Genomic DNA, 26,873 nt, shown 5'->3' on the forward strand with positions numbered 1-26,873 from the left:
CCCATCTTACAACCACTGTATTACTTTGGTTTGTTTTTTTTTTTTTTTTTTTTTTTTTTTTTTTCTCTCTTCTCCAGCCTTCAGCTTCCCTGACATAAACACTTTCCCTCTTCCTGTGTCCCAGCCACACTTGGGAACTGTCATCTGCTGGGGAGATAATGGGATAACCTGGGCAAAGAAAAAGCACAGAGAGTACAAAACACCTGTTAATTGGGCCCTAAAATGCATTGAATCCATTTTGCTTTGGCAAATGGTGAAAGAAGTTTCTCTAATGGGTAGCAATAGATGTAAGTGACAATAACAACATTGGTATCTGTCCTACAGCAAGATATGCTGAGGAAGGAATGGGCTTAAGGACCATTTTGAAAAATATCAGGATGCTTGTTTAGATTAGAGATTTTATTTTTTGCTGTGATGGCAGCAGAGAACTGTAAAGTCTCAAGGAGCTACTTTCAGAGTGATGAGGGAGGGCAGAGAAAGCAGTGAAGGCAGAGAACCCTCAGTGTTCAGTGCTGAGGGCACAAGGGGAGTCATAAATTGAGGTTTTCTCCCCCTCCAGCGAGGAATCCTTCCCAGCTCACTACTTGTCCTCAAGGAAGGTGCACACCTGGAGAAGATCTGGAAAAAGAAAGGAGAAGTTCAGATCCTGCCTTTAAACACTCTGGTCCCAACAGTGATGCCAACAATGTCATCACTTGCAAAATCCATGGTGTGCCACAAAAAAAAGGGCAGTAACCACAGATCACTCTGGGCCCGTGCTGATGGGTCCAGGTGGGTTCTTTGTGCCATTTCTCCAAGTGTGTATTTTCTAAAGGTGAGGGAAAATCTTTTATTCATGCTGCTGCCAAAACAGCAGATTTTAAGTCTGTTCTCAGTTCACCCAAGGACCTTGGAGAAAAGTATAGTGGCATCCTTCTGAGTTATCCTCATTTTGCTTAAAAGGCATTAAATGGACAGTCCCAGAAGAAACTGTGTCTGTCAGGTAAGAACTGCAATTCAGAGAATTCCCCTTGGGCTGTTCCAGTTACCTGATGGATTGCAGGTGTTGAGGCTGGCAAGTGAAGCATAGTATTGATCTCCGAGGAATTCCTTGTACGTTATTCCATCGCGGAGCTTCACCAGGCACTTGGTCAAGTCTTTAAACAGGAGATCCTTGGTTTCATATGCAAACATATTGAAATCCTTATTCTTGATTCCTTTTGCTCCAAACAGTCTCTGAAATAAAGGCACAATGAGAAGAGAAGTAGAAAGCTGGCAGGATTCAGCTCATGCAAGCTTAACTCTTGGTTCTGGTTCTTCACCATCATCCTGGGGAGCCCCAAGCCAGGCTCTAGAAATTTAGGAGTGAATTTTCTGTCCATGTGCTTAGAGGAGGGATCTGTCATGGGTGGGCACATTTTTCCCCCCATTTTATCATGCAGAGCCCGTCAGCAGGTGCTGCCAGGAGGTGTTGTGCCTTAGCCATGAGGTGGGAGCAAAAGGAACTGACTTCCCAAGGGCCTCTCAGCAGAGCCTGGATGGAGCAAATATTAACGTTTGCAGTGACAAACAGAGATGGTTTAACACACTTATGTTGGCCCCAGTGGCTGCAGGACTGTGTGTGTGCAGGGGGGCTGCTGTGGGGGCTGAGCCTGACTCAGCTGTGGCAGAGACCGGGCACCCCAGAGGAGTTTCTGAGACACACCAGCAAGAGCAGAGCCCAGAAAGGAGGTGATAAATTCATGTCACATAAGTGTAGTGTGACAGCAGCAGCTACTACGATCCAGCTGTTCCCTGAAGTTGTATTTGCTAAGGTGGTAGAGGAGAAAGAGTGGTTTGGGAGGGACGGAGGAAGGGCAAGGACAAGGGACAAGGCTGTCACCCCATACCAGGTAAAATCTTCCACGTTACTCTGACCTGGGGAAAATCAGAGCATAAAGGCAACCCCAGGGCATTTCTCCCACTCTCAGCATTACAAACCTCTTGTTTCTCCAGCATCTCACGGACTTGTTTTGCTTTCTCAGGACGTGTCACCACGGCGTGTGTGGGAACTTTGGCCAGGTTGCACCTCCTGTAGTCCATGACATTTGCCCGTTGCCCATCAGTGCACAGCAACTCAAATTGGTCCATTTTCAGATCTTTGGCCCAGCTTTCTTTACTTTTGCCTTTACAGAGAAGGGGTTTGGAGATTCAGAGGTCTTGTGTAGCAGGAGAACATCAGCCTCACAACATCTGAGTAATAAGGCAGAAGGGGAAGGCAGCCCTGACACGAGCTGTGCAATAACCACGTACCATCAGTGTTCTCCTCGACGATGGAATGCTTAATAAAGGCCACATCCCCCTGCTCCACCAGACACCTGGGAAGTAGAAAGAGGCCAGTGATGTGTGTGCTTGAATCCTGGCCCTTTCCTACAGATTTCATTTAAACCTGTGCCTTATTTTGTACAATTAATCTCTGAGGACAGCCAAGTCTAGGAGTCCTGCCATGAATATTTTAAAGGTATCTGAAACACTTTACACTCCTTATCTGTATTAAAAGTGGAGCATTGCTGCCACTGTAGAAGGTCTTGTGTCTCTCCTGGTTTGCCTGGGGCATCAGGACATCAGTTTTACAGAATTCACAGATTTTGCATCATTTTTCAGGAAGCAAAGACAAAACATGTCACATATGTATAATATTACAGACATTGTGGTGGAACGGAGAAAAAGAGGAGGTCAGCAAATTAGTGTCAACATGAGGCTGTGCTCCAGCTGTGATCCACCCATAACCCCTGGGATTAGCCAGAGGCAGCCTGAGTGTTCCCAGCACTCACCGCAAAGCTCCAGTGTATCCATAGTACTGCTCGTGGCTGCTGGCGACGCACTTCTCCGGAGGGACCCCCCCAGAGCCCTTGCAGAGCTGGCAGAGGCGGGAGTTGGGAGGAGATCCGGGAGCACAGCCCTGGCTGAAGTATTCATCTGAAGGCAGGAATAGGGAAAATTCACTTTTCCTCTCCTGGAAAGTTAGTTTTTGTTTTAATAACCTGAGTTAAATGCCCTGATTTTGTGTTACTGGTCAATGGGGAGATGGAAATCACGTGCATCTGGTTTTCACTGTGAAACTTGTGTCTTGGTATTATTGATAATTATTGTTATTGTTGCCCAGAGCAACTGTGGCTGCCCCATCCCTGGAAGTGTCCAAGGCCAGGTTGGATGGGGCTTGGAGCAACCTGGGCTAGTGGAAAGTGTCCCTGCCCATGGCAGGGGGTGAGACTGGATGTGCTTTAAGGTCCCTTCCAACCCAAGCCATTCTGTGATTCTACAAGGAAGCAGGGCCTAAGGCTTAAGTGCAATAGGCACTATCTTGGTGTAAAAAGAAGAATGTTTTTCCTGCAAACCTTTCCCAGCTCTCACAGAGCCAGCCTGAGCCTGCACGGCCTTTATGGGTCAGTAGAGCTGCACTTGGCAGCAATGCCAGAGCTCTGGGGGGAGAAGGGACAGTGAGAAAGGCAGGCAGAAGGATGGAGAGGCTGAGAATAAAACTTACTCACACTAATACCTTTTTTTTGGTTAGAGATTTCTGTTTAATAATTGTGTTTACTTTGCCTTGGCCGATAACATTTCCAAATTATTTTTGTTGGACCATAATTCTCAATGAATTCTCAGGCAGTCAGATCAGTCCCTTTAAGTTTCTTGAATGAAATCAGCCTCTGTCCCCTGTTCTCAGCCCTCCCCCTCCCTCCTGAGTTTCATCCTTTAGCCCCACTCCACACCCTGCACAAGCACCAGGGCAGCCCGTATTCCATTTTTGGGAATACCTCTTGGTTGGGCTGCTGCAAAGGGAAGGGGAGAGATGTGAATAGAAAGCAAAGCCCCCCAAGGCACCTGATGTGCTCAGTCTTAATCTGAAGTAGCCACCAAGAGCCTAAAATTTTGCTCAGTGAAACCTTAAAAAACAGAGCCTTTCCCATTTCCCACCTCCAAGTGGGAATCTTTGAGGCATGAGAAACTTTGAAGACCACATGAAGGAAGGGAAAACATTTTTGTGAGAAGATTCCCAGCTGGAAGAAATGGGTGCCAAACCGGACTCACCGAAGTTGCAGTTCCCTGTCCTGTTGTGAATCAGGCCCATGGGGATGTTCCAGCCGGCAGTTCTCCCCACGGCGGTGTGGCACGACTTCTTACCCTGCAGGTTGTTCCATGTGATATCTCTGTCAGATTTCTTCACAACAGCCACAGCAAAGTAGGTTGCTTTCAGAGAATAAAATAGAGGAGAATTAAGGCCTGACCCAAGGATCCCACCGTAATCCCTAAGGAGGCCAACGGCTTCTCTTGGGCATGGGCATATATGAACAGTAAACAGAAATACTTTGCACTTATAAATTGTTGGCCGGGCAGCAACAATGGAAGTGTTTGTAGATGTGATGCATCTACTTCCACCATGCTTCTGGGAAATTATTATCCCTGACATTTCCCTGCCTACCCTGACACTTGAGTATGTGAGAAGGCAAGACATACATGAGGATTTCTTATCCCCTCTTGATTTCTTATTCTCTCTTTAGCAAAGGACAAAAACCTTCCCTCCTCTCCCCCTTCCCATTCCCAGAAAGAACAATTCCCTAATGCTACAGCCCAGGCCCTCTTTCCCTGTTCAAGCCCTGATGCTGTTGTGATGTGACCACGCAAATCTCTGCTGTTACTGTTTGCTTTGCCTTGGTATCTCCTTGCAGACCCAGACTGTTAAATCTGACTCCCAAAATTTTAATATCTACATTGGACACCGTGGCTCTTTGTGTGGAGACAGGCCATTTGTTCTCCACTCATGCCTGCATACATTTTACTGCTTATATCCCTCAGGACTGTTTTCTGTCCCTCTGTTGGCAGTAATTACCTGGTTCTTCTTCCGATTCACTGCAGTGGTTCTCTGTGGGAGAGGAAAAGAAGAAGATACTGAGCAGAAGAGAACTCAAACCCAAAAAAAGGATCAAGCTCACTAATTTCTGGAGAAACTTCATTCTAGAAGTGACTCTTTCAGGAACGCCTTGTGTATCAAAAGAACAAAGCACGGCCTCCAGCTGCTCCTCTGAGCTAAAACAACTGGTTACTGAGACCAGTGCTAAAGGGTAGGGACAGGATGTGAACAGAGCTAAAACAAAGAAGAGAGGAGTTGGAGGTTGCCATGTTCTCAACTATCCATGCCTGCTCTCCTCCCACCTCATGGAAAGACGAGATGAGTGCTGAGCAGAGTTGCCTCATGTATTTTCTGCAGGACAGCACTGAATCTGTGTTCTAGACTCCAGAATAAACCCAGCGCTTTGGCACCAGCCCATTTCCCACCACCTGAGCTCTGAGGGACAGAAGGGACTGTGCTTACCCTCATAGCTCTCTGCCACCACTGGCACCAAGCCACACGTGCCGGCAGTGTAGACAAAGCCTCCGTCCAGGCTGATGGCATCTGCTTCACCTTTCTGCAACAGTAATGGAACACTGTGTGTCCCCAGGCCAGGGCTTTCCAGAGATCAGATTGTAAAAGAAGTAGCTGGAGAGTTCACAGTGAGAAGAAAAGGAGAAAAAAAAGCCATACCATGATCTTCATGATGCATTCCTTGGTGTCTTCTGCCACGATGCACTCCACCTCCCCGTTGCTCATCACGCTCCAGACGTCACACTTCTTCTTCTCATCCCTGCCTATCGCACACCACTGGGTCTTGTTCCCTCTGCGGCTGGGGGTCAGGCGGTCTGGAAAGCCAGGGGAAAACCAGGATAAGCCTAGAGCCCTATGGAGCAAATGGGCCACTTCCTGGGTGGGAAGTCCGTGGGACTCAGCCATGAAACCGCCTGTACACACCAATCTGCTGCTGCTCGGGGCAAGATGTTCCTGTCTAATGAGCTGGCATGAGGAGAAAGGGTGATTCGTAAGCTGAAGGATACTCAAAAACCAACTTACAGATCTGAAAGGCGAATTTCTGCATAACACAGGCCACTCAGGCAGATTTCTGTTAGCTAAAACAGCATGACCACTAAACCCCCATGTGTTAATAATACTTGGTATTGCTGCCTATAATATATCTCACATTTCTCCACTCCTCACAGCCCAGACAACCATGAGACTAAGACCAGACTGAGCTGGGTAATTACAACCTAGTTATGCTTCTGTGAAAAAGCATTTGAATAACCTGATGTTACGTGAAGTCCATAAATGCCACTTCACAGAAGTGAGGTACTTTAAATTGTACTATTCATTCTGAGTGAGTTTCGGAGATACACTTGTGGGATGTTTGACTTTCAGAAAGCCATCAGTAAATGCTTGATGAGTCTAGCTGTTTCCCTCAAGTGTCCAGTGCTGGACCTGGTGTTCCAGGTTCTTCCCTCTTTTTGCATCCAGCAATGGCTTTTCTGAGAAGCAGTTTTGACCATGCCCAATCTCTCATAACTTGTATGGAGTGTGTGCAAATTTTCTTTCTTTGTCACAGTGGTGATGATGTTATTTTGGGTTTGGACTCAACAAATTCCTTTTGTAAGTGACGTTTGTGAAGATTATGTGATTACATGGGAAATATTTTGCAGATGATAAATCTGTGTCTGAAAAAATCGTGTTCCTTTTGCCCAGACATATTTGCCAATGCCAACACTTCCACACACTGACAGGACTTTGGTGTTTCATGCCCTGCCTACCTTTCTGAAGGCTCTGGATGGCACCATAATAGTCAAAGCCCAGGTAGAGCTGGGTATCCATCAGTGATGGGATTCGCTTCAGCTGAACTGCAGAATCTTTGAAAAGCAAGTCTTTGAGGGCTGGCTCCTTCTTGCCAGGTGGCCCAAAGAGGTGGAAGGTGCTGGTTGTGCCCATGCCAAATTTTTCCTGCCACAGGGGAAAAATAATCAGCATATGACCATAACCAAAACTCTTGGAAAGCTGGAGAGAGCAAGCAAAGCCAGAGGAGAGATGAGGCAATGCTGTGGGAAGGAAAGGAGAGAACAATGATACCTGTGCTTTGGAGAGGAAGTTCCAGATGTCATTGACCTTGTTGTCATCTCGAGCCATCACGGCGTGGGCAGGAACCCTGGCCCAGTGACAGGCTTTGTAGTTGTCCACGGGCTGGCGGGTGCCATCCAGACACAGAAGCTCGTACTCCTCCTTCTCATTCGGGGCATTTTCTGGAGGAAGGGAGGAACCATGAGTTGCATCACCATGAAAATAGACCAAAAAATCCCATCTAGGGAAGCTTTGTAATTAATTTGTTTCTGCTGGAGCTCAGGGGAGAATTCTTTGCAAGAGACAGGTTGCAATGGGACTGGGGTCACGGTGACTGTACAAAAGCAACGCCTGAGGAGGAGAGATCGTCTCTGCCTCTGTCATGACTAATCCAACAGTAAGAGGATTTATGTGCAAATGGATACAAATAGGTTTACAAACAGCATACAAATGGATTGAACAGGTCAGGAGCTGCACCTGGTCTGTGAAGGCCATTAGGTAACTAAGGTCGAGGCTGAAGAAAAAGCCCAGGACTGAGGTCACAAGGTTACAAGAGAATTCAGGTAGGAAGGGACCTCTGGTCCAAGCTCCTGCTCAAGGCAGGGGCAGACCAGGTTGCTCCAGATGGATCTTGAAACCTTTCAAGGATGGAGAGTGCACAGCTGTCCTGGGAAAACTGTCCCATTATTTTCTTGTCCTCAAGGGGAAAAAAATTCCCCTTGTATCTGGTCCCCAGGCTGACCAAGTTACCCCCACAGAGCATCTCCTTGCAGGACAGTTGTCCCTGCCCCATGACAGCCTTGGTGACCCTCCACTGAGCTCACTGCAGGTCCTGGACATGCAAGGCCATCCTCCATCTCCGAGAAGTACAGAATCAGTGAACTCTGGCTGTGGGTGAATTCCCTCCAAAATCCCTCCCAGGGGGATGGGTGACCTGCTCAATTGCTCACATTACAGCTGGCTCTGAGATATGGCACTAAACAGGTTTTCCATATACAAAGAAGAACCTCAGAGAAGAAAAAGTGGACCTGCCATAATCCTGCTTCTCAATAACAAGGATGGCTTACTCCAAAATGCACAAAACATATTTCAAGAGATGAAAGAAGAGGTTTTGGGCCAGCATGGGGAGGAATGAAAGCTGCACAGTGTAGGCGAATTGCAGGATGGAGTGGCAGCAAGATATTGGACTAGAAAGAGGAGAAACAAGAGATCTTGCAGGCTTACCTTGAACAGTTGTGTGTTTCACAAAAGCCACATCTCCTTTTCCTTCTTTCAGACAGCTGCAGGGGGGAGGAAGAGAAGAGAAGTTAGAAAAATAGACACTGTGGCTCTCTATCTCCTGTTTCAGCAAATTATTTTTGGCACAAACTGCAGCCATAGAGAAGTGGTTTTCAAAAAAAAGCTATGCTGGCAGGGAAGAAATGATAATGGCAGAGAAGTAATTCAGTCCTCTCAGGACCCCTGAATACAGCACAGCCCTCCCTGGTTTAATGAAAACTTCCATGTGTCAGAGCTAGAATATTTCCCCAAAGGACAAATAACTCTCACTCACTGAAAAGCTCCAGAATATCCAGAATAAGGTCCTGTGCGGGACATTTTGGTTTTGGAGTCCCCCTTGCACTGACGGTACAGTTTGGGTTCAGTGGTGGCACCGGGGACGCAGCTGGCAGAGAAAAAATTGGCCACAGCTGTGGGTGAGAAACGAGCAATAGTGAGTCAGAAATTCACTTTTAGAAGGATGGGAAGGGAGGGGATGCACAAGGAATGCCAGTGCCCTGTGAGCCACCTCTGGACCCCACCCGAACATTGGGCAACATCTCTTTCACTGTACCACCACCCCTGGCTTGACTCCCACCATCGATCCGCCCCTGCCACCTCACCTTGCTCAATGGAGCCCGAGTCTTTGCCATCCCACTCGATGTCTCCCCGGTGGATGAGGATCCCAATCGGGATGTTCCAGCCAGCAGACCTGCCCAGGCCTGTGTGGCAGGAGGTCTTTCCCCTCAGTTCATTTATTGTGAAGTCTGTTCCCTTCTTCACGACAGCCACAGCATAGTAGCTGGTGGTGGAACCTGCAGTGCAGGAAAAAGCAATAAAGCAATGAGAAAACAGGACTTGGGGACATTTCAAATCCTACTAAACCCCCTATTTCAGGGAACAAAGTGCTGCACTTCCATATAACTAGCAATTTGTTTGAATGCTTATGGTTTTCTCATTTTCTTAGGGATGAGCTACACTGCCAATATTGAACCAGTGCTGTGCATTTCAACTAATAAAAAGTGAGCTGAAAACACTATCACACTCAAAGTGCCTTGCCAAAGGACAGACATCAGATGTGCCATAGTTTTGTAAGGAGCTTCAACAAGTCTTTTTGGCAAATCTCCCCTGGCAAGTCTCTTCTCAAATGCTGTTGCCCACTGAAGCATATACGCAAGCTTTGTGAGACTGAAAGTCCAATTTTAATCTTTAAAATTATACCTAGTCCATGGATACAGTGACTGAGTTTTAGGGGTGGTAGAGACCTCAGCCTTCCATTTAATATCTCTTTTTCTTAGCTCCCATGTTGAGAACTACTCTGCCATTTTGCTTTGATCCTGCACATTGTGTACAAACAGGCTGAACTCCAGGGCAGAGGTCAAAAGAGATTGGGAGCTTTGGATGTGGTGAGGAAATAGCATCTGTTTGGCTCCCAGGAGAAAGATGGGAGAGATGAAGGATTGTACAGCGAGTGAGTAGGGATGGAGACATGGATCTAACTCCTATCAGAAGGGATGGTGCAGAGCACTTTTTATACTTCTCTTTTTTTTTCCTGGGTATTGCCCGCACTTCTTGCCTCAGTGATCTCAACTGGGTGTTCCTCCCCAGCCACTTATAATGCTGTTGCCTCTTCAATGATTTTTTTTGTCTTGCTCACTGCGCAGGGGGGTACACAGTTTATCTGTGCCATCTAGCTCCGTGTTTTACCCTCATGGTTCAAGGCCACTGAAAGCAGAAGATCTCTGGGACCAGCACAATTTTAATGCCATGCTTCAGAAGGACCATGATTTCTGCTCATGGTGCTCTCCATCCCATCATGGGATCAGAGACTTTCACTGCAGTAAACGACAGAAATGGGGCACTGGCTCTGCCCCTTTCCACTGCAGTGACACTGTGGCCGTGGGCGATGATTCACATTTTACTGAACTGCCCCCTACCCCTTCCCCTCTGAGATCTGTAGTCCAGGGGCAATATTTTGGACCCTCAACTGAAATAATATGGGAACTCTGCATGGAAAGGATGGCCTTTGCATTCTCTGTTACCACCACTTGGCTTAAAAACACTGCATGAAAATGTACCTTCGCTGTGTTCATAGACTTCAGCAGCAATGGGCTTCAGCTTGTAGGGGGCAAGGCCTGCCTCAAAAACTTGACCTCCATCCAAGCTAATGGCATCTGCTTCATTATTCTAAACAACAAAGAGATTTCATCAATTAACTAAGAGCAGGAAAAACTCTTCCCAGAGTCTCTCCTGGATCCTTGTGGATGACTCCTTCTCTACAGGAGGGTCACAGGTAACAACCAGTGACTGAAAGAAAACTCCATCTCCAGGTGCAATAGACTGCTGAAACATCCTCAGTGCCCAGGTATTTGCAGCCCACTCACCGAGATGGCTTTTATGCAGTCAAGGTACGTTGCTTTCTGCAGGCAACTCAATGCAAAGTTGTCTTGTTGCATGTGGTCTCTCAGGGTATTGCATTTGTTCTCTTCTGCTGAGGATATTGTGCACCACTTGATGTTTGTCTTTGGGGGCGCAGCAGAACAGAAAGCTACAGAAAGAACCAGAAATAAGTAGTCTGAGAGAGGTGGACAGGCACTGATCAGAGAGAAACAGCATCTTTGCGAGTAGAGGGTCTCTGGTTCCCTGCTGCCACAGCCTTGGGTGACGGCGAGGTGCAGGATCTCCCTGGCACACCTCCTAAGCCATGCAGGAAGGTCCTTTCTTTCTTGCACCATCAGAAACGTCTGAGAGGATCATTCCTGTCCCTGGACAATCATGATTCAAGCAGCCTGGGCTTACAGCAACATCCACAGGATAAGAACAAATCCACACAATTCAATAGAAGAAATAAAGCTCAACCTTTAGCAAAAATGGAGAGCAAAGGCAGACACTGAAGCAGGGCCTTTGCAAATAACCCCAGAGGGAGAGCAGCTCTGACCTGGCCAGGTTGTGTGCAGAACTCTGCTACTCTCACCCCCTTGGCAGTTGGATGATCTGATATATTTAACTGTCTCTTTATATCTCACCTCCCCCACTACACCCACAAACGGAGATGCCACAGCACCACCATAGTCCTTCTACGAGTCCCCCAACCAATAAATGCAGCTGCGTGGCTGTTCTGGGAGAGCAGAGCACAGCAAAGACCTCAGGTGGACACAGACTCACACCTTCTCCAGCAACCTGAACCCCAGAAATGCTGGAAACTTGCAGTTCAAGGATGTGGCCAGCTTGTGCTGACCCTTAACTTTGCCCCTTCCCAGCAGGGCTGTGCAGACCAAGAGGTCGCTTGCACAGCGTGCTCCCTCCAACCCCCGATGGCATATTTCATTCAAACATCTCAGATTAACGTGTGGCCTTTCCCTTTTCTCTTTCACCTCTGAAATTTCTTCTCTGTACTTGAGCCATAACCCTGCCAGCAAACCTACTTTTTGAGCCATAACCTTACCAGCAGATGCCTCCCCTCCTCCCAGTGGAGGTGCTGAATTTGGTCACCAATCTTTAACCTTAATTTCTGCTGCCATCATTTATGTTTTTCAAGTCTTGGCCATGGTTGCCTTATTCTAATGCTGGCAACCATCCTGTCCAGGGAGTCAGCCCCGCTGCATTGGTGACATTGAGAGGGTAATGGGACCTGAGTGCCTTGGCCACTCTTGCAGGGCTTCTGGGAAACCTCCTGGCTCCTTCCATTCAGGGGAGAAAGAGAAGCCATAAAAAACAACCTTGTGTGCTAATACTCAGAAAAGGTGCTCAAGGACTTTCCAATGCCAGTGGCACAGGCAGCAATTCCCACCAGAAGACATTGACCCCCACCACACTTTATAGGGGGTCAGAAGAGACCTGCTACCTACTCCCAGAAGGGCATCCCTCTTTCCCTTTCCAGGTCAGGTGTAGACAGCAGCTACCTGCCCATGCCTGCCAGAGCTGTGAGCAGAAAGAGAGGAAAGAATCACTCCAAGCAGAGTCAGCCCTGCAGCAGCACAATTTTGGCATAAAACACACAGGAACCCAAGAAAAGTGCAGCTGCAGCAGCAGGACAGAGCCCCGCAGGAGCAGAGGGGGAAGCACAGGGACTCTTTCATTATTTAACCTCAATTTTAGTGTCACTATCTTCAGGTTTAACCCAGCACATGTGGGTTAAAATGTACCAGCCAGTCTTGCAGTAGTCTCTCCCCCCGTGGCTGAGCCCATGCTCCTCTCCCGGCACAACTGTTGGCTGGAGGGTGATTTTTCCCTTCACCCTGTGACAGCAGGAGTGCGGAGCCTCTCCTGAGGAGTCCCCTCCGTGGTGATGGGTGCCGATCATCCCTTCTCCTTGCCTGGCAGCTCGCTGTGGGGAGCTGCAGCCCTCCCCCAGCCCCCACGGGCTGCCCAAGGAGAAAGCTGCTGTCACTAACACTCAAAATACCATCCTCGTTGACAGATCCACAGCAGCCAAAGCCAACACCGCTTTATGTCCTGGCTTTTACTTAACAGCTGCCTGGGTCTGGCACGTGCTGCAGCTCTAAAGAAGCCTTGTCTAGGGGGAAGCCCGGGTCCACAATGGTTTTGACTTCCTTTCCCCAAGCACTGCTTTCGGCAGACACTTACCCACTATCCCGAAGGACAGCACAGTGGAGAGTACGAGTTTCATACTTGAGCAGGGAGTCGAGTGCCGAGGAGGGGCAGCAGCAGCCTTGGTCACAGACTGTCCCCTCCAAGTCTGTGATGGCTCTGGAACTGCTTTCTCTCTCTTTTATAGAGGAACAGCCTTGGCTGTGTTTGCATAAGCAATGACCTAACACTGTTTGTCCTTCCTTGTTTCTCAATAGCTCTTAAATCGCCCCCCTCCCTAGATCAGCCCATTTTTAGGAAGCCTTTCACTTTGGCACTGAACCCTTCCGCTGGCAGGAGTCAGAGGCAAAGTGCTTTGCATTTTACAAGGGGCTTCAGATGGAAAATTCCCAAGATGTGACATTTGAATTCTCCTCAGGGCTGAAACACCACAGGAGGGGCTATTTTCTTTGTGTTGCCCACCCCCTGCCTTGCCCAGAACTAATCTCAGAAAGTCCCTGCTGGATCCAGCCCTGGGTTTTGTGTGTTTGCCAGTAACTGCTGCTGTGATGTCCACGGCCCTTTGGCTCGAAGCATCGAGTGCCTGCCTGTTCCCTTGCACGCTCTTGGCAATGGCAGAGGGGTTGAAAGGCAGTAAACGATTCCTACACATGATCTGGCTCCTTGCACAGGCAAAGAAAGCCAACAGCAGTGACCAGACAGCTCGATAAGTGCCCTGCAGCCAGAAGGAAGCGTCACACTGCACCTTGATAAGTTTTTGGGATGAACCTGGGAAGAAATGCTGAGATTAGCAGTCACCCTCCTCCCCCTTCCTCTGCAAACTCTCTCCATCCAATTGTGTTGCTCCTGACCTATCCCCCTGCAGCCAGGACCAGTGGGGCATAGCTTGGTTGATGAAGGTCAGCCTTCATGATGCTATCCCAGCTTCAGTGTCCCCATCTTTGCTGCAAGGTGCAGGACCAGCTTCAGATTGACTTGGGCACACAATCTGAGAGTCCCTGGACCGCACCAGCCCTCTAGACAACTTCTAGGGCTGGTCCACCCACGGTGCCCACCCAACATAAGCTACAAGAGTGCTGTTGGAGGCCCAGCAGGGAGGTCCAGCTCCCAGGCTTGTTCTCAAGAGCACTGCCCTCCCTTGGAGAGAGGATCTCCTGGATTCCCTGCACAGGTCCCTCCTCCCCCGTAGCCTTCACCCTCTTACATGGCTAGGTTGTCTCTCCTTCCCTCCTCCCAGCAGGCCCAGGGCAAAGGGAGCTGCAGATGGGTGGTGGTGGCCAGAGTGGCTTCAGCACAGGTGGGAGCCCAGTGTGAGGTCAGGGATAATGCTCTACAAGATAACCCAGAAAAGGGGACTGCTGGAGACCCTCAGCCAATGACCACCCCTACCATGGCACTGGGAGCCTGCCCTGCCTGTGCCTGAGTGAGAGGTGCTCATGGACACTGGTTATTCCACATCATCTGTAGCAGTTCCCTCAGCATGGGTAGTTCCTATTTCTCATTCCTTCATCCCCTGCTTACCCAGAAGAGAAGCACTTCTTGTGTCCAGAGCAACTCCAAACACACTGCACCTTTGGGGGGATTGACTTTCTCCCACCTCAAGCCTGTCTTCCCTTTTAAGAGATCTGCTGTCCATATTTACTCCATCAAGCTGTGGCCTTCCAAGGTCATCCTCCACTGAGACTGGCAGATGCCACTGAAATTCATCCCCAGCTTCCTGTGGGTCTCACCAATCCCTTTCTCACTCAGGGTAGCCTTAGCAACATTCCCAACTGTGGGAAGAGGCACGAGTTCTCCCATACTTGAGAAAGCTGTCCCACACAGTTCTTCCATAGTTTTTTGCTGATTCGTTCCAAAATGCCTCTTCTAACAGATATCCTGAGAGAGCCCAGAAATTGCACATAATGGTGAAAATCTTTGGACCTCTTGACTCCACAAGCTAAGCAGTTACAGCACTATCCAGACAGGATAAAAGTATTTGTGCCACATGACAGATGAAGGAAAAAGATAAAGAAGAAAGCTTGGAAAACATGAAGGATCCATTCAAACAACAGAACAGTTGCTGGAAGAGCCCAAACTATCTTGCCTGTTGCACATGGTTCCCAGACCTTTTTACATGGACCACCCACTAGTCCTGCCTCCCTTCTCAAATCTCACCTACATCCCAGTGCACACTGTGCTGATGTGATGGGTGGTTTTCACTCTACATCTCTTCCCCTTGCTCTCCCAGATGGCATCGGGGCAAATCCAGGAACGAAGGAAGAGGCTTGGATTACAAGGTTTGCCTCTTGTCCTTTACTTCCTAGAATTCCAAATGTCACTGGTCATCTGGAATGGCACCAGCCGCCTACAGAGCTGCTTCTAGGTCTCCTTTTGGTGCTATCAAATCCTACCTTTCTCCAGGATGGATTCCATTCTTCTCCTGGGTGTGCACCCATCTGGTGGCTGCTCCTTTGGTGGCTTTGCCTCCTGTGGCCAAGATCTGCTGCTCCAGCCTGTGGAGAAGAAACTCTTCCAACACACAGCTTGCCTTGGAAATACCCCATGGCAGAAGCACAGCAGGTTGGTGATGTGTCTTACAGGCCACCTGAGCTGAAGGCTCAGACCTTGATCTCCAAAGGACTCAAAGGACCCAACAGGCCTCCAGGCTGCTCCCACCAAGGGAAGCCTTGGATGGAAAAGGCAAAGTATTCTGTACAGCCTCCAGCTGCAAAAGGCCTTCCTTTTGGAGTCCAGGAGGGACAAACTTCGTGGTGCAATCAACTTCCTCCCCTGAACATCTATCAGACAGCTGCTTTGCCAAATTTTGTGTTAGAAAATGCACGTTTAGTTACATGGTGGGTCCTCTCTCTCACTAAATACTCACAGACCCCTCTCTGCAAGCTCTGGTCACATCCATACCTTGCTGGAGAGGGCTCCTCCCATGCCCAAATACATGTATTTGGCTGACTAAGCTGAGATTGATCAGAAAGGGCCAATTCTTAGTAACAATGGAAATTCTTTACCAGAAAGGACAGAGCTAAGTCGATGCCCCTCAGACTTTGTCCCCGTTATCCAGAAAGCACCAACCCTTCTGTAGTGCCCATCTTCGTGAAACGACCGGAATTATCGTTACACATCCCAAGTTCGTTGCATTGCAACACTACACATCCCGGCTGTTCTGTTTTCCAAAAGAGGATGCTGCTAAAAATTACATGGCTGATGAAGAAATACAAATTAGCACACCCTCTGCCCAGCCACGGGTCATTGGTGATGTATAAACACAGCTGAACCCCGGGGAAAGAACAACACCAAGTAAAACAGAAGGTAAAATAATACTGCTTATTTCCACATCTCCCTCATTACTGCAAAGCCCATGTGTGCACTGTGGTTTGTGGTTGAGACAAGGCTGGACTGGAGTTTTGGTTGTGTCCTAAGGAAAGAACATTTGTTGTAGCTGGGCAGGGATAAAGTTAGAGCTGGCATGGCCATGTGGGAGAGGGCTTGGCTTTGTCACAGTGAGCTCATCCTGGAGCCAGTGCAGCTGAATGGAGGCTGGAGCCGAGCTCTAGTTGTGTGTGTGCATGTGGAAAACATCAACCAGGGAGAAGGAAAGCTGTGATCAAGGCATCAAGCCAGCACAGGCATCTCACCCAACTCTTTGGAGCAGTTATTTCCATAAAAGTGTCTGTATCCAGCAGTAAAGGCCTTTGGAGTTAATGCTGCTATTCCCAGGGGTCACCAGGTTTCCAGTTGTGTAACGAAGACCCAGCTCACCTTAGGAGGCTGAGGAGAAAAAGCACTGAAATTTTTTCCTGTGAGGGTGGGGAGGCCCTGGCACAGGTTGCCCAGAGAAACTGTGGCTGCCCCATCCTTGGAAGTGTCCAAGGCCAGATTAGACAGGGCTTGGAGCAACGTGGGCTAGTGGAAGGTGTCCCTGCCCATGGCAGGGGTTTGGAAAAAGATGAGCTTTAAGGTCCTTTCAAAGCCAAACCATTCCGTAATTCAGTGTTCAGGTACCCAGGAGGAGCAGGAGGAAGTCAAGGGGTTTCTGCACAGCTGGTTTACCTGGCCATTGCAAGAACCTGGGGGAAATCCCAGCCCTCCTGCCCGATGCCAAGTCTCTTCAGGAAGAGGGAGTCACTTGTCCCCTGGAGCCCAGGCCAGCATAGGGCTTGCAGCAGCTGTAAGCCACAGTGTGGGAGTGCCAGCTCTGAGAGTGTGGCCTTGGCTGATGATGGACTGGGACCAGCTTGGCATTCCCCGTGGCTCCCAAGGCCTGACAGATACCTGGAGAGCTGTGGCTGGCTTTCCAGAAACAGGCTTTCAGGCCCTGTTTGGAGTCATGGGTCAATATCGGGGCTGTGCTCCAACTCCAGAGTCACTGTCCTTGGTTTATTTTTCAGCAAAATGCAACAAACCCGTTTCCCCGCTGGTTAGGACAAATACTTGGTGTCAGGTTTTAACTGTGTTGCAAAATGCTGTTTTCTACCCGGGATGAGCCGAACTGGCCACTGGAGAATTGGAGCTGATGTTGTTTGAACCAATATTTGCTTCTAAGCATTGCTTCTAAGTATTGCCTAATTTCTAAACTGCACAGGGCAAACAAAGAGCTCTCTGTCGACCCTAAGCCGCTCTTCCTGGCTGGGAGCACTAAGCCCAACTGCAGACTGTGGCCTCTTGTCAGAGCTGCTTACTGTGCCATACCATTACAGATTTACATTCTTAGATTGGAAACTAATGTCAGCTCAACAGCCAGGTACCAGCAGCTTGACCCTCTCTGCCTTGCACAGCAGGTCTGCAGGACAGTGTCACTGCCCCCCATGCCCCCTGTGCACATTCCCCTTCCAGAAAACACCAGCTGCTCCAGTATAGGTGAGGAAACAGGTTTTCTTGACCTTCTTTCCCAAGCAGGCCCCCTCTAACTCCCCAGCCCCCTTGCTGAAGTCAGCAGAGGTTTCTGCTCTGCCAGCCAGTGGTCCATGCAAAACTCACCCTCTTGGATATGCAATTAGTGCCATTCCTCCTAATGAAGGATCCCAGTTTGCTTAATTAACCCAAAGGTTAACAGGATTAACAGAAACTCTGTGCAACCTTGGGAGCTGTGATATTCCTGAAGGGATTTAGGAAGAAAAGGCAGAAATATATAGCGGGTTAATTATTCCTGCTGAAGACACACTTGCAAAGAGACCAGCTGAAGCCTGGTAACAGCCAGCCCTGCTTCCTGTATATTTACCAAAGATCACTGGGAACAAACCAGTAAAAACTGATATCTGGGAAATAAATGGCAGGAGTGCCAGGTGCCCTGTGTGGCCACAGCACCCTCAGGTCCTCTCCCACAGGACCCCTAGGTCCCTTGTGAGGGCACACACCTGGCAGTTGCACAACTCTTCCGTCCACAGAATGGTTGTGTCCAGCTCCGTGGGACATGCCAGGCAGTTTCCACGAGGGCATGTCCTCACAATGAGATGCTGGACCATCCCAGAGTTGTGGCTGCGTGAGAATAGGGGGAAAGGTGGCTTATTTCCAGGGGGAGGGAGCTGTGGCTCACATGAGCCACTGTGCACACATCCAGGGACCAGGGAGCAGGAGGCTGAGCGGGGACATTCCCCTGCGGTCACCGAGCCCAGGACACCAGGATGGGGACAGAGAGACGATGGTGGTGGTGGAGCTGGCCAAGAAGACCTTGTAGCGAGAGGGGAGGAAGAGTGAAGAAGCACAAGGTGAACCCGGGGATGAGCCACTGCCAGTCTGCCACCATAAGGGGACACCCAGCTGGGTGCCAAAGGAGCAGGGGGACAGCACTGTTCAGCATAAGGAAGGTCCTGGCAGATGCAGCCAGGGGAGCAGCTCTGTGCCTGCTGCTAATGCTCTTGATTTGGGTGGACCAACAGTGACTCTTCAGGAGCTGTGGGCACAGAGCTGCTGGTGGAGCAGGTAGCAGAGGCCAGCAGAAAAAAGGACACAAAAGGGGAAAGAAAAGGGAGATACCAAGAAGGGAAAACTTGTGAACCAGCTTCCAGCAGGGCTGGCAGTACAAACCCTTGGGCTGGCAGCGCTGGCCGGCTGCTGGAGCAGCTCTGACTGCTGGGTCTGGCCCAGGGAGCAGGGACTGAACCTCTCCTTGTCCTCCACAGACAGCCCAGATGGGCTGGCATGGCCACCCACCGCTGCACCCAGGGGCTGGAGCTCTTAGGGAGCTGCTCCAGCCAGAAATGAGATTTGGGCATTAAATGAACGGGAAGAGGGTCAGCTCACCAGTGGGTCAAGCTGAACTCTACCACTTGCTGTTCAGCCCTTTCCAGTTAGTTAATTTATGGTAATCATTAATTCCAAGCCCCTGTCCATGTGGGGAGCCTCACAATAGCTAATTTTTAATCTGTCACCTCAACCACACGCTGTTACATGGGTCCTGATTGAAGCCACCTTCCCATTTAAACACTTTTACAGCCAATACAACTCCCTGCTGATTAATAGTGGTTGTTTTGAAACCACCAAAAATTTTGTTGGCCAACATTCCCTTCCACTCTGTAATTTTAAAGCAGCATTAAAGGGAATTAATGGAAATAAGGCTTTGGAATAACAGAGACCCCCTGAACTTCAGTTAAATTAATTTTCCTTCTGCTCTTGAGATTTTCAAAGGCAGATCTGACCATGCAGCAGTCACGAGCCATGCAAACAACTCACCCTTTGGAGGTCAAGAGCAGAGTATGACACCTGTGAGTAAATACTGGATCCAGGACCTGGGAGGGCACCTCTTCCCTGCCAGCTGGTGAGAGCCATACCATGGGTGAAACACCTGCCCTGCTCAGGAATCTCTGAGGAGCCCACAGGCAGGCCTGACCTCTCAGTGCCTCCTCTCACTCCTAGGTGACAGAGGAATTAGTTTCCTGGTCCCTGGTCAAGATGTTCTCATCAAGATAAAATCTGAGGGGAATGGCTCCTCCCGTCCTCACTGCCTGGACACCCGGGGCTGGCACAGCCTTGAAGCACTGCTGGACCCTGGCTCTCAAACCACCTTGTCCTTTCCAGTAATTACTGTTTTGCAATGTGAAAACAATAAAAGTCTTGGGTCTGTTAAGAGGTCTGGGAGGAGAAGAGAGGGGGGAGCAAAAGGCCAAGCTGAGCAGATTTCAAACCCCCTCCTGATGGCTTTTGGACTCCTGTGGCATTTTAATCCTCATGGCATTTCCAGCTGCAGGGATAAAGGAGCAGAAAACCTAGGCAGAGGTGTAGGGGCTTCAGGGCACAGGTCTGGCTGGGGCTGGTCCCCTGGAGGGAGTTCTGGGACAGGGTGGCCAGCGGGATGCAGCAGCCCTCTCTCAGAATGTGATGGCAGAGCCCAGCTAGAGAGTGACGTGGCCCTAACAGCTCCTGAAAAGTGTTGCAAGAATAAGGAACAAGAAAAAATTCTTGCTCCAGATACTTTGCTAAAAGTTGCATAAGATGGAGGGATGTGGCTGCGCTCTGTAGGTGTAATCACAAAATCCTAGAATGGTTTGGGCTGGAAGGGAACTTAAAGCTCATCGAGTTCCCACCCCCTGCCATGGACAGGGACACCTTCCACTATCCCAGGTTGCTCCAAGCCCCATCCAACCTGGCCTTGAACACTTCCAGGGATGGGGAATTCGCAACCCCTCTGGACAACAACGATCACTGTTGTACAATGATCAGTGATCAGCAGTTATCAGTTATGTCCTAGGCAAGGGTGCTGTATGGGCTGTAATGGCTTCATTACACTGGAATTTCCTTGGAATTGCAATAGAAAGGGAAAATGAACTCCTTTGGGGGAATCTGGTCACTGACAGTGACTGAGGGGCTCAGTCCACATGTCCATAGCCTTGCTAGACCCGAGCTGACATCTGTTGTTCTCCCCTTCACCAGAGGTTTTGCCCTTCCATCTGCACCCCTCTGATCACCCACACTCTCCTCCCATCGCCTGCGTCTGCCAGCGGCATCCACCGCAGGCAGCAAGTCCTGCCACTCCTCTGCCTGGTAGAACCTGGACTGGCACCACAGCCAGAGTGTGCCAGGAACCATGTGCCCAAGGCAGAGAGAGAACAAGCCTTGGAGAAACGCTGGTCAGCTGTGTAAGAGACATCACTTACCTGAAGGCATCACGAGCCCTTACAACTCCATCTTCCCTAATTTTCAGCCTCACTGGGGGCCTCCACCAACAATCTTCCAGGAGCCTGATCATGCTCAGCCCATCAGTCCCTGACAGAGCAATGCTGCAGGAGCACTGGTTCCCAGCTCCACCACAGCTCTGCCCCTGCCTGGCCATGGCCCTGATGGTTCCAACCACAAGCCACAGACAGATTCCTCAGCCGGACCTTGGACCTGCCTGGTGGTCCCCAGGCTGTGTCCAACCCTGTTATTGTCCCCAGACCCGATCCCAACCTCAGACCTGCCCCTTCACCTCCATCTTCCCCGGGGATCTGGACTCTGTGCTGAGCCCAGCTGCTGTTCCAGGGCCCATCCTGCTCACCTTGGATGGAGGCTGTGATGGAAAAGGATCAGGCTGGGGTGCCTCCTTTGGGAGCAGGCAGCCCTTGCAGCACCCTGGCACATAGGCAAGAACACAAAGCTATCTCCTGGTTAGACCAGGGAATAGAAAAGACCACAACTCTTGTAGGGCTTTGATCCCATACTTCAGTCCATTTACAGCCCACTTTATCCTGGGCAATGATTATTTTGGATGCAGCAGTAGGATTTTTCCATTAAACCAAATGTTTCTACTAAGTCCTGGCCCTTGCAGGAGTCCCACAGCCCCAAGCTGACATCAACACCATCTTCTATAAACATGCCATGGGGACATAACATGAACAAACAGCAGGAAAGGCTTTGTGGAGATCCTGTTACAAGCAAGATATTTGTTCCTTTTGCACATTCCTCTCGAGGTGGGAAATCCCCCAGAAAAGACCAGGCCTTTTGTCAAGGTCATCAGACTTGTGTAATGACAGCAGGGAAGCTGGGGCCACCAAACTTTGTCTCCTTCCTCATCTACCACAAGGAATGCCAGATTTTCATGATATACAGATTTTCAGAGCACAGCAGCAAACAGCTTCTCAGGAGTAAGTTTTACACCAAAAGAATAATCAGCTTTTTACTCATTAGCATAATATTTCTATTAGCAACACTTGCAGGCTCTGGCTGTGACAGAGAATTTAATAAACTGAGGAAGGCAAAAGAAGGGAACATCTTGCTCTGGTTTAGCCCTCTAAAAGTTACATCTAGACTGCCTCTCTCATCCCAGGGTGTTGACATCTTCAGATGATAATTATAGCAGAGGTAACATGGAGTATTTTGTGGACATGGTAGAGGACACAGGTGGTGGTTCAGATGGGGCACTCACCTGCCTGGTGGCCAGTGGAGGTTATTCCCATCATCAGCAATCCAAGCTGGGTTAAAGGATTAACTGACTGCAAGTCAAGGTGTCCTGATTTTAAGGGCACCTGGAGTGGTTTGGGGTTACCTCGACTGTGCTCACAAATGCCAAAGTACTGCCTGCTTATTTATCCAGCAGCCATGGAGCAATTTCTTCTGGTCACAGGTGACTGCTTAAAAATAAAAGAGGTGGAGGCAGAAAGGCTGGAGGGGAAACACAGAGGATGTGCCGTGGCCAGAGTCCCATGGCAGGGACATTCCCCCCAGGGCACCCTGAGTTCGGGACTGTGGCCACCTCCTGTGCCAGCTCCTGCACTGGCAGCACTCAGGGTCTTGGCTTGAGGGGACAAACCAGGGAGAAGTATCCCAACCCAAACCTTGGACATCATCATCTCCTGAAGGATTTCAGTGGGATTCTGAGTCTGCTAAAGTCATTTTCCTGCATCTGCAGTCTTCATCAGCAGGGTACTGAGCCAAAAAGCAAACTCCAGCATCTTAGGCACAAGACACAGCTCTCCTCTCCAGGAACTGCAGCTCCTTCTGCTCATACAGTTTGACTCAGGACTGCTCTTTGAACTCTAACACATGGCAAGACTGGTTCCTAGTTTGAGAAAAGATCCCTCTTTTCTTTTTTTTTTTTTTCCTTTAATTCAGCCCTTACCCACTTCACGGTTATCAAAGTCTCATGTTCATGCATCTCCTACTCAGACACTTTGATGGCAAAGGGGAAAGCAGGAGAGATCTAGAAGACCATGGTCTGTAAGATTAGATAAGGTTAAGGAGCAATGTAAAGATGGAGAAAGGGCTTATGCTCTATGTCCTGTTGTTGGTTGTTCAAAGACAAATAATGCTCCCAGAGTGGCTGAGGAATATCTGGAAAGAGACACCTCCTGCAGAAGACCCAAAGGTCTCTGAACAGTGATATCCACTCCCTGGGGGGCAGGTGCTGTTGGGGGGGGGCATCATGCCAACCCCTCCCTGGAGCTACCGTGCCTGGGAGCACAGGGACCATCCTCTGGAGATGGTTTTTGGGCTCTCCAAGTCTAGTGAAAACCACTGCAGCTATGCAGACACCGGCAGAGCTCTTCCACCCCTTGTGATCTAACCTCGTATCTGTATTTCATCCTAAGTCACTTTAAGCCAGGTCTGTGGCTTCCCCCTTTTCCCCTTGCAATGCCAAACAGCCTGAAGTTCTCTAGTCTTTCTCTCCTGGGGCTCAGTTCCTCGGCTCCCTACTTCTTCCCAACCTGGACCTGCATTCTCCTTACTTAGAAATTGCCTTTTCAAAGAAGGGATCAACTGATGGGTGGAGGAGACAGATCCTCCTGGGATGCAGTGTCCCAGTAGACTGTTTGCAGCAGTTTCTATTCCATTCTTCCCTGCCTGGTGAGACAGGAGCCCCTCCAAGGTGTCCTGCCAGCTGCCCTGGGTCAGGGTATTGCAGAAGATACAGAGGATAAGTGTGAGGAAGAGCTATAAGACTGCAAAGACAGACATAAGACTTAGCTCAGGGAAACTGTGGATGTCACATCCCTGGAAGTGTTCAAGGACAGGTTGGATGGGGCTTGGATCAGCCTGGTCTAGTGGAAGGTGTCCTTGCCCATGGCAGAGGGGGGGAACTGGATCAGCTTTAAGTTCCCTTCCAACCCCAACCATTCCAGGATTCTATGATAAATGGCCCAGAGGAAGGTCATTCCCTTGGCCCAAGGTAGAGAAAAGGATCCAAAGCCAAGGCAGCGGAGGTGAGGGGAGCAAAAGATGTAATGGATGATTCTCAGAACAAAGTTCAATCCACCTATAGCCCAATGAGTCCCATCTGTGCAAACAGTGGCTGCTTGCTCAGCAAACACAGCTATCCCAGCCTCGCTGCTGCAGCCTTGGCCAGCATTTTTGGAGGAGGGGATGTTTTAACTTCTGCAAAGATCTGGTATTTGGACCACTTACGAAACTGGTCCATATTGGGGTGCGGGATGTACCTTCACATGCAGCCACAGTGCACCCCATCCCCCTCAGCGAACCACAGTCACCAGTCTTCAGAGGTGCAAACAGGAGCACCCTTGCCATTGGTAAAACATCCATGTCCAAACCCACAGCACATGAGGGACTCCATCCCCACCTTCTTCAGCTCCTTGGCTTTCTGTGGGATTCTGTTTGGTCCCTCTGGGACAAACATGCTCTCAGACCCCATGGGAAGAGACAGAGCTCTTCAGGCCCAGCAGCAAGATGAGAAAGGACATCAGAGGTGACAGGGCATGAGGAAGGAATGAAGGCAGCCAAGGAGATGGTGCAGGGCCAGAGTGTCTGTGCTCAAGTGCGCAGGAAGAAAATGAGCTGGTTGTGCTCCTCTTCCTCATCATATCCACCTCAATCTTCTCTTCCCACCCCAGAACTCTACAAGGGGCACCCACTCAGTCTCCTGAGACCACAGCATGATGCTCTGAGGCCCCAGCCCCTATCATGTCTCTGATCAGTCACAGCTCTCCTCACACATAGACTCTGGACCCGAATTTGTCCCTCTGAACCTCCGACCCGCTGCTGCCAACAAGAAGTGGCAGCAGCACCCTCAGCCCAGCACGTAGTGCTGTTTGCACAGCCCTTGCTCAAACACAATGGCCAGAGCTGGCTCTGCAGCCCCTCCAGCAGTGCCACGAGCTCCCTCTCTCCCACCCTGACTAGCTGCTGCAGTGGGATCACAATGGAGCTCTGTGCACCTCCGCCTCAGCTGCAGCACCTGCAGGAACCTGGGCCAGTGTCCACGGGATCAAAGTTCACATTCCCTCTGGAACTCCCCCTGTCACTCCTGAACTAACCCACCCTGTCTCAGAGGCCACTGTCATCCCAATTAGGTTAATTATTGTGGGTTTATATGGTAATTAACCATAAAAACTGGCTCTGTGGGGACCAGGAACAGGACCCCAGGGAACGGTCTAGAGCTGTGTCAGGACAGGGTTAGGTTGGATCTCAGGAAAAGGTTCTTCCCCCAGAGGCTGGCTGGGCACTGACCAGGCTCCCCAGGGCAGTGGGCACAGCCCCAAGGCTGCCAGAGCTCCAGGAGGGTTTGGACAACACCCTCAGGCACATCATGTGACTCTTGGGGATGGTCCTGTGCAGAGCTGAGGGTGGGGCTTGATGATCCATGTGGATCCATTCCAACTCGGCATATTCTGTGATTCTGTAATTAACCATATGGTTAATGATTTAATTAACCATAAACAATGGACAATATTGTACAGTGGGGGTTGGCTGGTCTTGGAGAAGATAACAGTGGCTCAGCCAGTATCCAAGCCCTGGATACCCTCTGTGTCAACACTGTCCTGAAGAAAAGAAGTGGTGGGAATGTGGTTTATCAACAGTCTCCTGAGCTGCAGGAGAACCAAGAAGGGAGCTCGGGAGCTCCAGCAGGAGCCTGACCTACATACAGCTGTTGCTCTGAGCAAATGCTCCCCATTGGCACCTTGAGCCATGAACTCTCCCAAAGCAGCACCATCATGTGCAAAAGCCACAAAACTGAATAAATAATTAAATAGATAAATAAATAAATTGATCCATCAGCAGATACTGGGTCTCCAAAGGAGCAGCTCCCCTTTTAAGAAAGGCTCAAGTCCAGAGTCCTCCAGGAGAAAGGAGAACTGGTAACCCTTACCTTTGTGTCCATTATGTGTGCAACAGAGTAGGTTATAGGAACAGAGAGTCAACTTTTCATTCATAGTCAAAGGTGTCACACACTTGCTTGTGGAAGCTCCAGGGACCAGACCAAGAAGCTAGTGAGACCAGCACAACTCAGACCTCAATGTCTTCCTGTGGGCATTTGACTCCAGAATTCCTTCCATCTTGGGGTGAAGAGGTGAAGGTGGTGAAGGAGCCAGGCCACAGCAGACCAACATGTGCTGGTGGAAAAACAGGGGTGGAAAGTGAGGCTTTCTGCAAACTTCATATCCTTTGAAGACTTCCAAGGCCTGAAAATTAATTTTCTTGCCCCGAAAATATTTGGACATGCCAGGATTCTTCCACTGCAACTGGGGACAGAAAATCCAAATCTCAGGGGCTTTTTTCCCTACAAAAAGTAACTGATCAGGAAGTACCCTGTTGTGCCTGTTCCCTGGGCAGCTACCTGCAATCTCCATGCCGCTTTGATGACCCCTGCAGGGACAAGTAGTAAAGGTCTTGAGTTTTTAATCCCTTCCTCACCTAGAAGAGCTGTGGTGTGGTCATGGACAGATTCTTGCTGAGCTTGAAAGGAAGAGTCTGTTCACAGAGATGTTCAGGTGTCAGGAAAAGCTCAAGATAGGAGTAATGCTCTCCTGAGCCCTAAATCAACTTTTTATGAGTGTCTCAGTTTACCAAGACAGAAATGTTTGTTAAGGAGGGCAGGATATGAGAAAAACCGTGCTCCTCAGAAGTAATTATAAGTTCAAAATTAAGAGGCTCCAGTCAAAAAGGTGTAGAAAATAAAAGAATAGCTCTTTACCAAAAAATATATGTATATATATAGGTAACACAACAATAACAAACAATAATCCTGTAACACAACTTCCACCGAAAACATAATTGTTTGCCTTTCAGCGCGGTGATAACGCAGTTGGGGCCGGGAGGCAGGGGCTGCAGTGCCTGACTCACGGTCACCAGCGGGTGCTGTTGGGCTCCGGATTGTGGAGGCTGCAGTTGCTCACCTCTGCTGCGGGAGGCAGCTGAACACAGACCGCCACCCGAGGGGAAGGTAGAAGGGGAAAGGGAAAAGGTGATTCCTCCTGTGGACTCACGCCGT

At 49.5% G+C, this 26,873-nt stretch overlaps 1 protein-coding gene and 1 long non-coding RNA gene across 2 annotated transcripts; one reads left to right on the forward strand and one right to left on the reverse strand.

Annotated features, from left to right (window-relative positions):
* Window positions 1–381: 381 nt before the first annotated feature.
* TF (transferrin) lies at window positions 382–13,118 on the reverse strand. The gene is made up of 17 exons (XM_017825568.1): window positions 12,779–13,118; window positions 10,576–10,739; window positions 10,270–10,378; window positions 8,815–9,006; window positions 8,487–8,622; window positions 8,159–8,214; window positions 6,947–7,116; window positions 6,634–6,820; window positions 5,543–5,697; window positions 5,333–5,426; window positions 4,850–4,882; window positions 4,051–4,209; window positions 2,793–2,937; window positions 2,272–2,336; window positions 1,960–2,144; window positions 1,029–1,215; window positions 382–618 (listed from the first exon to the last, which is right to left on the reverse strand). Exons 1-17 carry the CDS (start codon window positions 12,819–12,821, stop codon window positions 581–583), a joined length of 2,118 nt encoding a protein of 705 aa, XP_017681057.1. The 5' UTR covers window positions 12,822–13,118; the 3' UTR covers window positions 382–580.
* A 5,090-nt stretch (window positions 13,119–18,208) lies between these two features.
* LOC108502522 lies at window positions 18,209–19,785 on the forward strand. The gene is made up of 3 exons (XR_001876506.1): window positions 18,209–18,444; window positions 19,354–19,493; window positions 19,592–19,785. It is a non-coding gene; the product is annotated as an uncharacterized LOC108502522 (long non-coding RNA).
* The last annotated feature ends 7,088 nt before the right edge of the window (window positions 19,786–26,873 follow it).

The sequence above is a fragment of the Lepidothrix coronata genome, unplaced genomic scaffold (assembly GCF_001604755.1).
Source record: "Lepidothrix coronata isolate B3197 unplaced genomic scaffold, Lepidothrix_coronata-1.0 Scaffold120, whole genome shotgun sequence".
In the NCBI taxonomy this organism is placed as follows: Eukaryota; Metazoa; Chordata; class Aves; order Passeriformes; family Pipridae; genus Lepidothrix; species Lepidothrix coronata.